Source organism: Budorcas taxicolor, chromosome 21, assembly GCF_023091745.1.
Source record: "Budorcas taxicolor isolate Tak-1 chromosome 21, Takin1.1, whole genome shotgun sequence".
In the NCBI taxonomy this organism is placed as follows: domain Eukaryota; kingdom Metazoa; phylum Chordata; class Mammalia; order Artiodactyla; family Bovidae; genus Budorcas; species Budorcas taxicolor.
Window position 1 is genome coordinate 16,498,497 of NC_068930.1, and position 14,591 is coordinate 16,513,087.

General features: G+C 40.8%; 1 protein-coding gene across 4 annotated transcripts in view; it reads right to left on the reverse strand.

Moving 5' to 3' along the window:
• The window catches only part of CHD2 (chromodomain helicase DNA binding protein 2), a 109,408-nt gene that overhangs the window by 40,624 nt on the left and 54,193 nt on the right, over positions 1 to 14,591 (reverse strand). For all 4 annotated transcript variants that reach the window (XM_052659421.1, XM_052659422.1, XM_052659424.1 and 1 more), the window contains 8 exons: positions 9,863 to 10,051; positions 8,191 to 8,353; positions 7,707 to 7,859; positions 5,847 to 5,918; positions 2,632 to 2,781; positions 1,789 to 1,937; positions 681 to 777; positions 174 to 266 (listed from right to left, as the gene is read on the reverse strand). In XM_052659421.1, the coding sequence (XP_052515381.1) occupies positions 174 to 266; positions 681 to 777; positions 1,789 to 1,937; positions 2,632 to 2,781; positions 5,847 to 5,918; positions 7,707 to 7,859; positions 8,191 to 8,353; positions 9,863 to 10,051 (1,066 nt within the window). The remainder of the gene's footprint in view (positions 1 to 173; positions 267 to 680; positions 778 to 1,788; positions 1,938 to 2,631; positions 2,782 to 5,846; positions 5,919 to 7,706; positions 7,860 to 8,190; positions 8,354 to 9,862; positions 10,052 to 14,591) is intronic.

The following is a 14,591-nucleotide window of genomic DNA, read 5'->3' on the forward strand; positions in this document are numbered from 1 at the left end:
GTCTATATTCACACCATACTTGGAACTCTGGAGAATGATTTTAAGGGCTATGAATCAAGTCAGGTAAAAAGAAAAGCACAGAGGGTCTTGCACTGACAAAGTACTGACAGGCATTGCTTATTATTGGTTCACAAATCAACGCCAAGGACTTTCTCAGACAATGATTTTAATACCTTAAATTGTGACAGAAGTTCATCTGTTGCACTTGTTGAGACTTCATTCTCTCTGGTTTCAGCCAAGCGCAAAATTTCATCTATATCCATTTCCTGAAAGCACATGGTAAAAAGGCAACAGCGGTCAGCATTCACTGGGAATACTGGAGCAAATAAACCAGCCCTCTTCTCTGATACTCCATTTTCTTTTACACCCACAGTTTTTATAATGTTTTATATCCAATGTTTCAAAACTACTATTCATACAAATCATAAGATGACACTTCAGAAATTACAAGAAATAAAATTGGAATAAAAAAGAACAAAGACAAAACCCTCCATGATTTTCTCATTCTTTCCCATTCAATTCTGTAAGCACTTTCAGCCGTATAAGGAAAAAGAGAAACTGCTCTGCAAGTAACTACTCTTTCTTTAGAAAAGTCTCAGGTTCAGAATGTGCTTCCAGAAAAATTTAGACTCTCACAGATGATACTTACCAAGACATTCTTTCCCCTTGTTGTTAATTACCTGAGGCTCTGATTCTTCCCCTTCAAGCTCTTTGAAGAGATCCTCTGCTCCAAATTTCAAAATCGCTGTCAGCTCTTCTTTATTAAAAGGATTTGAACTGTAGAAGTAAAATGTAGTTGCAATCTCTTAGGGACATCAAATAACCTCTATTGAGTTCTAAATATCTATTCTTCCTAAAGAGATCCAACTACTGGTGAAAACAGAAATTCTGCCACAAGAAAAATGATCTCACAAATATTTCATGGTTTTTAATCCACAGGATGAGTCTGCAGCGGTAAACTTAACAAAAGACTAAGATAGCAATTATTTTCCAGGAGGTTCATATATTTACATGTGTAAGCAAGAAAGATAATTAGCAACATGAAAGAAGGGAATTCTCTCTTCATCCTTTAATTCAGTAAGTTATTGTTCACCAAGAATTTTCAAACACCTCCTCTCTGGTCCAAAATAAAAGAACAAGCTTTTTCTGTCCTAGTTTTCTTTTTAGTGGAAAATCATCATCACCTAATTAGAAAGGGCTCATTTGATTTAACCTGTAACACAAACTGTAAGACTGCCCCAGAAGATACTCAACAGTTTGGTGAAAATGTAAACTCTCTAAGAGAAATTGCTGTGCTTCCAGATAAAGCCAGCTGAAGCTTAACTATTCTCCTATCATACCCTTTTGTTTTCAACAGGAAAGGCAATCTCCACACAAACATTTTTATCAATAATAAGGAACGGCTGCCAATTCAACCTGCTGCAGCCTCGCTGCTTAGAAGTCCAAGGCAATACAGTGAAAGCCTGATGGCAAGCACACAGCTGCCACTGCTGCTGCTGTGTCGTACGGCACAGGCAAAGCCAAAAGCAAAAGGCCAGAGAGGAGGGCAGGAAAGACAAGAGGGCACATGAGGAGGGCTGATACACCAAAAAAAAAGAAAAGAGGAAGGAGAAACAGGAAAAGCAAAATAAAATCAAAGTGTCATCTTGCAGTTTTGGCTTGGCCCTTTCCAGGTAATCAACGGATTAATGTCTGTTGTAGAGCATCTCATGAGAAGAATGAATGAATTACACGAAATGATGATGTAAAATTGACATCTGCTACCTCTCCCACCTTTCTGGCACTTACTTGGACCTCCCAGAATTGTTTTCCAAAACCGTTCGGCCAGTGGTATCCATGCGCTGAATCACCAGGTGGTCCAATACCATCTTCTTTTTGGCCCGTTCTATGATCTCTTCCTCCACGGTCCCCTTTGTAACCAAGCGGTAAATATTTACCTGCAGGAAAAGGCAATGTTATGCTTATGCCTGTTCACACACATAGAAAGTTATTTCTGTCTAAAACCAAGAGAGGAAAAAAAAAAATCTGTTCTCTGCTATGGCTTACTACTTGTAAGTCACTGATCCAAGCAGACAACTTAAGCATTAATATATATATAATATATTATATCTTCTATTATGGGCAACATGTTACATTCTTAAATAAAAATTGCCTCTAAAAACTATTATTATAGCCTTGACCTAACGATAAAAATGCTGCTGAAGAATTATCTGTTTTACCAAAAGTGAATCTCCAACCATATATGAAACTTAAATGGTAGCTAATACTGGAGCAGACTTTGAAATTCATCCTTGAAGGAAAGAAGTGTGTACTTGCGCAGCCTACGGCGGCACTAACACTGACCATGTGTAATCAAAGTAGGCTGCGCTGAACAATGTGAATATCACAACTTCTCTATACTAAAATAGAAATTTTCAATTCTAAGTCTATTCATCATGTACCTTTTGAGTAAGCCAGAAAGTTACTGGTCATACACTTTACAAATGGTGAGAAAGAACTGGTCCATAACTATAGGCTCATCTCATCTCGGCCCCAAAGACAGCATCTCTCTACTAGCTAATTAACAAATAGTTATCTATCCACAGACAACAACCTCCCCTCCGAGCCACATCCAAAGGCTTTCCCACTGACCTGCTTCTTCTGACCAATTCTGTGGGCTCGGGCTTGTGCCTGCAAGTCGTTCTGGGGGTTCCAGTCAGAGTCAAAGATGACAACTGTGTCCGCTGAAGCCAAATTGATTCCCAGGCCACCAGCCCTTGTCGAGAGCAGGAAACAGAAGTCCTGTACACAATGCAATATACTACTTTATGCAGTGGCCTCTCAGAAACAGCCACACAGCCCAACAAGCCCTCACACCTGGAGACCCCTGCAGGTGCGAAGAAAAGTGAGACGTGATGGACAACCTTTACGGAGGCCCCGAGAATGTCAGGGACTTAATGGCAGAGTGAGCTCTCATTTGACTAAAAGGTAAGAGTGGGTGCAATGAGCTAAGGGAGTCAAGTAGAAATGGATAAGGCAGCAGGAGCAAAAGAATTAGTGGTCCTGCCCAACTAAAACTAGTATACAAGCAGTTAACAGAAACCAGACAAACTTAGCTGTCAACGGATCACGTCAGTAAGTCGCCTGCATAGGTATTTCCTGGGTGGAGCTGAGTCATGCCATGTAAGGCAGGCAGTCCACACAAGCAAGGAAACTATTGAGCAAATGTCCATTCATTTATTAGGCTGCTGACGAATACAGAGACACTGTACCAACAGGTGACAGGACGGAGCCACTGGGCAGCACAGGACCCTCAACCACCACGCAACATGCACCAAGGAAACCAGGGAAGGACAAGCTGAAGAGCTGCACACGGCAAAGAGCCAGGCCCTGACACGTCCCAGCTTCCACAGCAACGCGTAACAGGGACTAGGCAGGCACCCCACCCCCGGCTGCATCTCGAGAAAGTGGCTCTCAAACACTGGTAATTCTGAGTTATCTTTTGATAAAATGGCTGTATTTAATACATATACATAAATGCAATGAAAGGGTCTCCCCAATCTAAATAAATCATTCACCAACACTGTCGTAGAACTAAAAATAGAGAGAGCTGTCTCACAAGAACTTTAAACAGTTCCAGTGAAGAACTGATCACCAGGGTTGTTGAAGCACTGAGTCTGTGATCCTTGGTAGAAATACCCAGCAGTTTCACACTAGAGCGAAGCCCACAGGTAAACACTTGAGAATAAGACGTCTAAGACATAAACAAAATCTGAGCTCTGAATGATCATAAGAAGTTATTTTCAATGTCATTCTTTATCAAAGGTAGTATGCATTATATTAAGATACTAGTTACGTCTATTACCAAATAGGTGAAGGGTAAAAACTATGAAAAGAGCAAGGTAAAATAGAAGTATTCATACATGAAAGTATGAATATGGGGATTTCCCTGGTGGTCCAGTGGCTAAGACTCTGCGCTCCCAAAGCAGGGGGCCTGGGTTCGATCCCTGGTCAGGGAACTAGATCCCACATGCCTCAGCTAAGACTAGGCAAAACGAAATAAATTAATACATTTAAAAAAAAAGCATGAATATAAATTGTTTGGAAAAAGTGATTGAGCAAAAGGCACTAAAAACCTTTTTTACATGCTCACATCCTCAACTAAACATCTGACAACAATAAAATGGTTAAATAAATGAGGGAACAGGCACGAGAAATATGAGAAACCATTATTTTTTAAATCTTTAAATGATACGGAGAAAAGGCTTAGAGTAGAATTTTGAATGAAAGGTGACAAGACTATATGCAGCCTGATTCCAACTGCGGCAAACATAGAAACAAATTAAGGGTTTCCTCTGGGATGAATGAAATGGACCCAAATGATATGAACAGCAAGCTGGGATGGGAGTTTGTACAGCTTTTCTTCTTTGTACTCTTCACCAACTTGCGAAATTTCAAAATGTGCTTATAATCCTTTCTCCCAGTAATAAAGTACATAAATTTTTTGATTAATTTAAGAAAGACTCAGGTTTGCAGAAAATGGTAGAGAAACCATTTTCTCCATCTCACCACGGGGCAGGGGGATGAGTGGAGAACTATGAGGAAACCGACTTTAGTTTTTTCTGACTCAGGGCAATATAAGACATTTCACTCATACTGAGTTCCAAACTAAGAGTAGGGCACGAAAAGCCAAGCCCAACACAGTCTGAATAATAAAAATAGCTGACACTGACAGCACGCTTGCTCAGGGCCGCATGCTGATTGTTACACTGAAGTCCCCACCGCAGGGTTACGAAGCGGGGAGTGAAATCATGTGAAAGTTTACAGATGATGAACTAGGAGGAGCAATGGGAACTATACGGTTATCAATATTTTTAATAATTCAATTCCTCTTTTCCTTGACTATTCACAGCCTTGGTTCTGAAGAGATTAGTGTCTAAAACTCCTCAAGGAAAACTAAAATTTCAGGCTAGAGAAGAAGCCAGAATACCACAGTCTAATTGGGCCAGTGTGCAATTCGAGGGGCAGGAGTCCTGCTATTCTGGAGTGACAGGCACAGTGCTTAAAGCTCATGAGAAAGCAGAAAGTGAAGTCCGGTCTTTCTACACAGAAGAGTCGCCCGGACTTCAGAGGCTCCCAGGTTCTCTCCACAGACTGCTTAGTCCCACCTCCAGCGCTCTCCTTGGCTTCCTCCCCTCCTCACACCACTACAGCCCCCCATGCTAAACCTCTTCCCCCTCCTTCTCTCAAATCCCATGGTATTTAACAGGTTGACAGGCACACATTACAAGGTTACAAGGCTTCTAGCTTGTCCCAAGGGCTCTTCCACACATGCCTTAAAAACAAAATACTTCATATTGCCAAATTCAAGCTGAACACCTAACAGATGAACCGATGCTGCTATCAGCCCAAGCAAGGGAATTAAGCCACATCCCTACCAAGGTCCAACAAATCTGAGACACGACAAACATACTTTTTAAGACTCAAGTCACCAAGAGTACAGGTCGGAACCTTCTGAATTAGCACACATGTCAAAGTGAATCCTATTGGTCAGCCCTCCGCAACCTGGCCTTGTTTTTCTTCTAGGCCCAGAAATTTGCCATCTGGGAGCACCAGAGCGCACTCTGTTGATATCAGAGCTACTCTGCCATTAACTCAGCCCAGGGAAGAGAAACAAGCACGGATATGCTTTTCCAGGGTGACAAACAACCAAGTTAAGAGGCGCCTTTTACATCAGTGATTTCTCTTATCAGGCAGGACAGCTGCACTGTGAACTGCTTCTGAAACAAGAGTACATTCAGCTAGAAAGGCTTCCCTCTTGATACAGAGCCCAGACTGCCCAGGTAGCAAAGCCATGCACGCTGTACCTCAGACCCATCTGCGTTGAAGTGGTCCAGCGCCTGCTTTCGGATTTCTCCCTTGATGGAACCATCCAGACGCTGTAAAAATAAACCACAAGAAAAATCACAAGGTAGGAAAATCAGCTGCACTCAAAATAGAATAGAAGACTTGGAACCTTCCTCACTCCAACACCCTCTGAGTAAAAATAACCAGAACACACTGGCCAAGTGCCGTCCAGGGGCTATGCTTGAGCAGCACCCCCAACATGCCCCACGCTCTCTGGTTACACACTCAAGCTCAGAAGCTTCTGGTTCTGAGGGCCACCTAGGCTCATCCAAGGATCAGAATCACTGCTAGGACATAAGGAGAAAGACGGCAACTGCGCTGTGCTTAGAGGCTTCGTCTGATTCTCCACCTGTGGGTACTCAAGAAATTAGGAAACACTACCGGTGGTCACCTCACAATTAGCTCCTGCAGAAAAGTGATGCTCCTGAGTTAATATGGCTGAAAGCCGCCCTGTTACTAACTGCTGTATACATCAAAAAACCCTTTACATAATTTTGTTTGGAAGACATTTCCCCACAATATTGAAAACATTAAGCTGGTCATATACCCCAGCTTTCCCAAAAACTACAGCGTTCAAGCAGCCAAAATGTATCGTCAAGAGAGCCTCTAGCATTTCCCAGCACATACAATTCTTATATTAGACTGTATGTCAACTCTAGGTCCAAAACAATGTCACTGTAGACATACCATATAATAGGTGGATACTGAAGAATTACTACCTGTACACTGTATATAAAGCATTTCTCACTCTTTAAAATCATTTTCATATTGCTGCCCTTTAATCACCACTTGAGACCAACCACCTCATCTTACAGAGGGCAAAACTGACCAGACAGATGTTGTCCGCTAGCCAGTCATCAATGGTGGGGCAGGGCGGGGTCTGGAAGGACCCACAGCTCAGCGCTCTGCCCACCAAACCCAGAGCCACCTGAACACAGGAAGAATCACACGTGGGAACCCTCCTTCTTCTTTCTGACTACCGAGGCTACCTGACAGCCCTGACCTAAAGATAAGCTTTGAAATCAGAAAACCCAAATGCCCTCTTTTCAGCATTCTCAGTAAGCAAAGGCATTAGGCATGATAACCTGAGCAGACACCAGACTACTCATTCCCTAGAGAAAAAGTAACATATCCTTATTTCACTGGATGCCAAAGGATGAGCCAGACCTGAAAGCACCCGGGGATCAGATGTACTGAAAGATCACTGACTCTTTCTGCTGTGCTATTTCTGATAATAACCACAGTATCTAAGACAGCCGCTGAAAGACCACACCAGGTATTACGGATATAACTAGGCCTTTCAGGGTATTCTGAAAGACAATCTGCACTGAGTTTTAAAGCTTGTTCTTCTTAGAATCACTAGCTTCAAGTATCTTCAATATCAGCCTAACTGCATTAGTCCATCTAAAACTAAAGAAAAAACTTATTTAATAATTATAAGTCATGCCTTAAATGTCTTAAAAATCAAAGCATTAAAAAATATTAGGCCAAATGAATTGCACACATGCCTATACACAGATTACAGATAAGTTTTTGTTTTTTTATTGTCTAACATGCAGAAAAATACTATGCTAAAGAAACTCCTTCTTCCTTCTTATTTTTCTCCTAATCTTACTGGAGATTAATGAATGAAGACAAAAACCTTTAATTTTACAAAAGTAAAATTAAGACCCTCCTGGACTCTTAATCTCAATTTGTTTCAAACAAGAAAACTCTTTGTTTTCTACCTGAGAATAATTTAACAAGCAAAGCATACAACCCAGGAGGGAGGGAGGGAGGGAGAGAGGAAGGGAGAGACCCTAAGTACCGAGCATCCTTACCTGGAAAGGGTAGTGCTTAATAGTCAGGTACTCAGCCAGGATATCCAACATCCTCACCATCTGAGAGAAGATAAGGACTCTGTTTCCTCTTTCTCGAAGTCTTGTCAACAGTTTATCTAATAGAATCAGCTTCCCACTGCTCCTGATCAGGGACTGAAGAACAAAAAGACACGATCATGATCAACAGGTACTTCAATCTGCCCTTCACCTCTAAGAGCTCATATTTTTAAAATCATCTTAAAGCTTCTGGAAGGCTTCTGCAATCTAGCTGACAAGCAATCCCTGAAATGGTCTTTACCTGGTATCTGTGACAATATACTTTCCAGATTTTTCCTAGCTATTTGGTTTTCCTCACCTGTTTTTAAAGCTTCTTTGGAGGCTCCTTGAAGAGCCATCAAGGAGGAAAAGGAGTGTTTTGAGTAAAAGCATCTACAGAAACTAGACTGTCCGTAAGAAACTAATTACAAACAAGGTAGGCACACACCAGAAGGACCTCCTGCCCGTTTTCCCTCTCACTTTCTTCAGGGGGTTTAATCAGGTGGCAGTGGTTGCAGCATTTCTTCAGCTCCATCACGATATTAAGGAAACCAGATGTGCTGCCCCTTGTTCCTTTGGCAAGAGCCTTGTAATTCCTGGTCAGAATCCATCTGCAAGTTAAGACAGTAATTATATTATCAGATGCAACGAAAGAGAACAGGGTATACCAGAAGATTATAAAAGGAGACACTATGGCTGAGGGCATGGGGGCGGAGGGGAACTGAAACGGCAAGGAAGGGCGCTCTATCTCCTGCCTCCTGCCACCCAGACAGGAACCCTCACACGCCCCCAGAGAGTCAAGCCACTCAACATCCGGCCTGGTCTTCACCCTGGCTGAGCACAGGGATATCAAGAGAGGACGATGGCAGCAGGAAACCTGATGCAGGGTGCAGGGAGCTCAACGATTAAGGTGCTCTGGGACAACCTACAGGGATGGGACAGGCTGGGAGGCAGGAGGGAGATGCAAGAGGGAGGGGACACGTGTATACCTATGACTGATTGACGCTGATGTATGGCAGAGACAAACACAATATCCTCCAACTGAAAGTAAATACTTTTTTTTTTAGAAAGCCAAGGCAAAAAAAAAAAAATATATATATATATATATATATAGACACTAGAACATATATTACATTTATGTATTTTACATAAACAATGACTGTCACAAGCTGTCTTTAATATAGTATAAAAGTGGAAATTAAGCTACACAAATTAGAAAATCACTTAAATAAATGAGATATATCAAAGACGGAAACTACATATCCATTTAAATTGTGTAAAAGGGAGTTTTACAGAATACAGTGCTCATGATGAGTGTGTTTTCTCAGTTTGGAAAGAAGGGAGGACGGAGTGCATGAATATTCACACATATCCAAATAAGCTCTAACCACAAACCCCAAACTATGAGAAACACTTTTCTCCTGCACTGTGAAATTTCTTTACACTTCCAGCAATCACATGTTTTAGGAACCCATCTCAAAGAGGGACGCTCAAAGACTATAGCACTATTTACAAAAGGCAGGTATTCGGAGCTATCCAAATGGCCATCGCTAGGGGACGAGTAACAAACTTCCCCACAGACCCACTATGCAGCTGTAAACAGGAAGGGCTGTCTGCCTCTGTCCACTACTGTGGAGTGTCCCCAGCACAGCTGTCTGGCATCACTAAGTGAAAAAAGTAAGGTACAGAAAAACGCACAGGGTGCTACCATCTGTACAAGAAGAGAAAGGCCAGAAGAAGCTAGCGTGTATCTGCTTCTATTTTAAACATTAAAAATAAAGGAAAAGATAAACATTAAGCCTTTTAAATATAACAGTAATCATTACCTAAGGAGAAGAGAAACTGGAATGGCGGAGACAAGGGAAGGCCGGTCTTTGAACAGGCCAGACCTGACAGTTTTGGCTTTGGAGTTCTGCTAACTGTTGTAAGTAATCATCAACAACAGTAAACAGACCAATTCCTTAAAAATGAATTTCCCTCTCTCCGACCATAAATAAACTGCTATTTAAATCTGTGTTGAGACTTCACTAAGAAAGGCAGTTTACCTGCCAGTTCTCTCTCTCATGTCTTCCTGGCACTGATCTTAATCCCATTTGGGCCTGACTCAGCCCATGACTTACTTGTAATACTGTTTCTGAAGGGCTGACATCTCCACTCTGAGAATCTGTTCCACTTTGGCAGGAAGAGATTTCTCTACATCTTTCTTCACTCTCCGGAGAAGGAAAGGCTCTAGCACCTTATGAAGACTCTGATAGCCATTCTCTCTCCCTTTCCCATGGTCTTCTTCAAAATCTTCCCAGAATTCAAACCTAGAGATAAAACAGAACAGTGTTACTCAATTACACAGAAGAAAAAAAAAATTTTTTTTCCAATTAAAATTTCTTTTTTAAGGAACCAACTAGAAAACCTGTTTAAAAAAAATGAGTCTTTCCCTATAAGGATAAATAGATTTTATCTTTCATTAGCTCTTGAATATAAGAGCGGGGAAAACAAAAAGGCAAGGGAAAATCAACTGAGTCAATTTTGTAAGTCTATACTGGATAACAGCAGGTTTCCGATTCTGAGACTGGATTCAGGGTTCACAAAGTATTTCAGTAAATCATGCAATTAGTACATAAGTAACAAGTTATTGTGATAAAATGTTAGGCAGAAAATTAATCATAAGCTACCATTTAATAAGCTGCAATTTACAGGGAAAACAATATTCAGAGACAAAAGAATAATTAGTGGTGATATCAGAGCTGTCACCAAATGTAAAAACTATATCGTTTCCATCAGTCATCCTTACTGCCCACAGATTTAAGAGTTAATAGATCACAATGACAATCAACAACACAACCCCTAGATAAGAAGAATGATGTAAGTGATACAAATTTAATACTAACAGAACTTGGAGGCACAAAATTTATTAATGAAATTTAAAAACATGTCACCCATAACAAATTCTGCCTGAACTCTACAGATCAAAGTTTCTCCTGTGTAAATATTAATTCAACCATCATTGGATCACTAAAGGACCTGTGGCAGAAATTCAGTATGGGACACTATGATGAAAGCTCTTTCAAAAATAAAAATTGAAGAAGTTTCTTTCATGGGGCTTAGAAAAATATACTCTGACTTGCCACATGAAAGCCAACAAAGCACTTGGAAGAAGCTGCTTAGTTTTGTGTACAGACTGAAGCTCAGTGGATGAGATGCTGCCCACAGTCTGCAGTCTGCCTTCTGACACCAGGATGCCCTGCTGTGCTAAGGTCAGTCAAGTCCCGGAATTATAAATTCAGGACTTGACATTACCTAGAGCTACCATATAATGAGATCTCTGATAAGAGAGAAAGTCAAAGTCAAATGCCAGCTCTGCCACTGGGCACAAGGATGTTAACTGTCTGCTGCCATTTCTGATCTCAGGAATGGCCAAGCATGTCATCAGGCACCAGGAGCATCAGTTTCAAGCCCAGTGACACCTGGTAATGCCTGAAACCACCATGTTCAGAGAGGTAGAGAAAACAACCTTTAGAGGTAGAGATCTGAGAATACCATTAACGCTTCTCCCTCAACAAACCAAAGGCACACTGTATTTGGCCATACTGCTATGAAAATAAATTGAAGAATTAAAACTGATAAGAAGATTAAATGTAAAAAATGAGCTATCTCAACAGCATCTCAATGCAAAATATATGAGGCAACTGGAAATGAAAGCCCATTCCTATACATTAGGCTACTTTCTGAAGAGCTGGGAGATAAATAATTTTCAAGAGAATGTTTTAATTTACATAACACATTATAATTAAAACTACACTAGTCTAAAAACTTTTAAATAATAAACTTTTTTTTAAAACAAGACTTACTGGTCCGTTCTGGGCAACAAATACTTTCATCCACCTATGCAGTATTCTTACTGCACTAAAGGAGTTAATATGAGATATTATTTCTTAGATATATACTAAATTATTTACAAACTGCCTATGGCTGCTTTCTGTCTATATAGCAGGTGAGTAGTTGTGACAGAGACCACATGCCTAGTTGAAATGTTTACTACCAAGTTCTTGAAGAAAAATCTGCTGGTCCATGCACTGGACAACTGTCAGTCTGTAATACCATGGATATAAAAGGTACACCATCATCATGGTGAACTTATGATGATACCACATCACAGTCTAAAGAGTCACTATTTTAACTACTCCTCTGTTAATCAACTTCTGTATTTAAAACATGCCTCTCACCAAAGCAGAAACAATTCTGCATTTTCCAGACCTTGGGATTTTGGATAAACAGAAGCTCACTCTAGTGAGGAACAACAAAGAAGAAAATTAAATCAAAGTAGGGAGAATAGTATACTAGAAGTCCTGTGATAAATATGTGAAAGGAAAAGTGCAAAATAAATTCACAGACTGGACCAGACAGCAGAAGCAAAACAACAACAACAGCAAAACACTGAGAGGTAAAGCCTCTGAAAATACTCTATCAAACTGAGGTATTTTGTAGGGTGGGGTATGAAAGACACATTTGCACATGACTATGTGTATACGCTGAATTCTTTGATGTATGTAGTCATAGCTCTTTCTCACTTTAAAAGCAAGCCCCATACTTTGCAAAAACACTACATACAAACACAGTGGCTCATTGATACGTATCTCTAGTAAGGGTGGTAACCACATACAGTAGGGGTAGGCTCCTGGTCAGAGTCACTATGCAGAAGAGGTGATTGGATGACTCTGCACAAAGGAAATACCATTACACTTGGTTAAAAAGAACACTAACTTTTGGATGCTGAGAACAATGGCCTATCACAGTTGAGGAAGGGAAAGTTTTGAAGTTATGTGAGTAAACCTCTCTTCTGTACAATGACATTTCTTCAGTGGATCACCTCCTTAGAAGGAACAAATGGTTGTAGAGAGCCGTAATGACCCTCAGGACCCACCACAAAGGGTAGGGGAAAAGTGCTTCACAGAATCTGTCGTCAACACAGCAAGCTCAGACGGAAATAATGGAAAATCTAGACTCCTTAACTGAAGGATTTCCTTTTTATACATGCACCTTCGTGAAAAATGATTTTTTTAAAGCTCTCTTACACATACACCTGCTGATACACACACACACACACACACACACACACAGTGCATAGCTTAACTCCAATCCATCCTCCAATAATTATCCAACTGGCCACATGGAAAACTTTGGCAAACACTAACTGAATGATCATCTCTAGTGGAAAAAAGTAATTCAAAGTTCCTCTCGTCAATTATAAAAACAAAAACATAAAACTTTTTTCCAAAATGTACCCCATGCTGGGTAGAATGCTGCAGTTGCTTAAGAGCAACAAAAAATTAATTATGACCATTTAGGAGTCGAAATCCCTACCATCCACTTCACTAGCCAAGTACCAAAGGACAAATCTTAGCTAGCCATTCACGGGAGGAATCTTTCTCCAGAATATGAGCACGTAAGTTCCCACAGGCCTCAAGGCTCCTACTATGCAGAATGCTTCTACTTCATCTCTATGGTTCTATGAAGAATGCACTATTTCTCTTTAGAATTTGAAGTTTAAAGGACATGGGCCCGTGTCACAGAAGACCAGAGACTGATCTCAGTCTATCCACTTATTAACCATATGATACGAGACACATTTTCATCATCTCTCTAAGATGGCATATTCTCACTACAATCTGAGGCTAAACACACACAGTGTATCAAAAGTCAGATACAAGAAAACAATATGAAAACTCTAAAGTAAATACACTTGAAAATTCTCTTATCCGTTTCAGAAAACAAAGATAACTAATAAGGGATACCTCCACTGTTTCTAAACTTTCATTCATCATCTGTTTTATAGCACGCACATTTTGAAAAACACACTGTATAAAAACATGGGCTTCTGCTAATACATGACGGACAGGGTATTCATTACAGAATGGACAATAGAATGTTTAAAAAGAGAAGGGGGAAAATGCCTCCCTCCTCAAAAAGGTGACTGATACTGACTTACAGAGCTCTGTGGGAGGAACAGAGCATCCAGGTGAGCAGCAAGTGGGATGGGCGAAAGATCAGCAATGAGACGGGGCAGGGAGGGTGGAGGACGGCAGAATGAGCAATGCAGGAGACAGCAGGAACTCTCTCCCGTAGTGCTTCTCAACTGGTGGAGACTTCACCCCTCTGGGGGACACTCGGCAACGTCTGGAGACATTTTTGGTTGTCACAACTGAGGAATGGGGGGGCACTCCTGGCATGGAGTAGGTAGTGGCCATGGATGCTGAACACCATAAAATGCAAAGGAGAGCCAACCCCCACTTTGTGAAAAAAGAATTATCCAGCCCAAAGTGTCGACAGTGCTGAGGTTCAGAAACTCTGCTCCAAGAGAAGGCAGAGGAAGGAGGGGTATAGAGGGGGCCTCCACTCTCACAAGCATACTATAGTGAGGATGCCTGCAAAAAAAGGAAATAGTCTAACCTGTTCTACTAACTGCTGTAGTAAGAGCATAATCAGAATAGTCAAGTTTCTCCATCTTCTGAGGAGTCTTAAACTATTCTTCCAAACTAAAGGTGAAAAGAGAACAGCCCAGAAAAATGAAGACAGAATTTGTGGGTAGAAGGCCTGCTTTACAAGAAGTACTAAAAAGAGCCCTTCAGGCCTAACTGACACCTGATGGCAACTTGACTACACAAGAAGAAATGAAGATCATTAAAAAATGATAAAGTAAAATGGTAAATATGTAAGACTGTATAAATATATTTTCTTAATTTCCTTTAAAGCAATCATTTATTCACTGTATTCTTGGGTTTACAACAAGGAAGGAAGAGAAAACAGAGCTATACTGCAGAAAAGTTGCTATATTTTACCAGAATTAAATCAGTA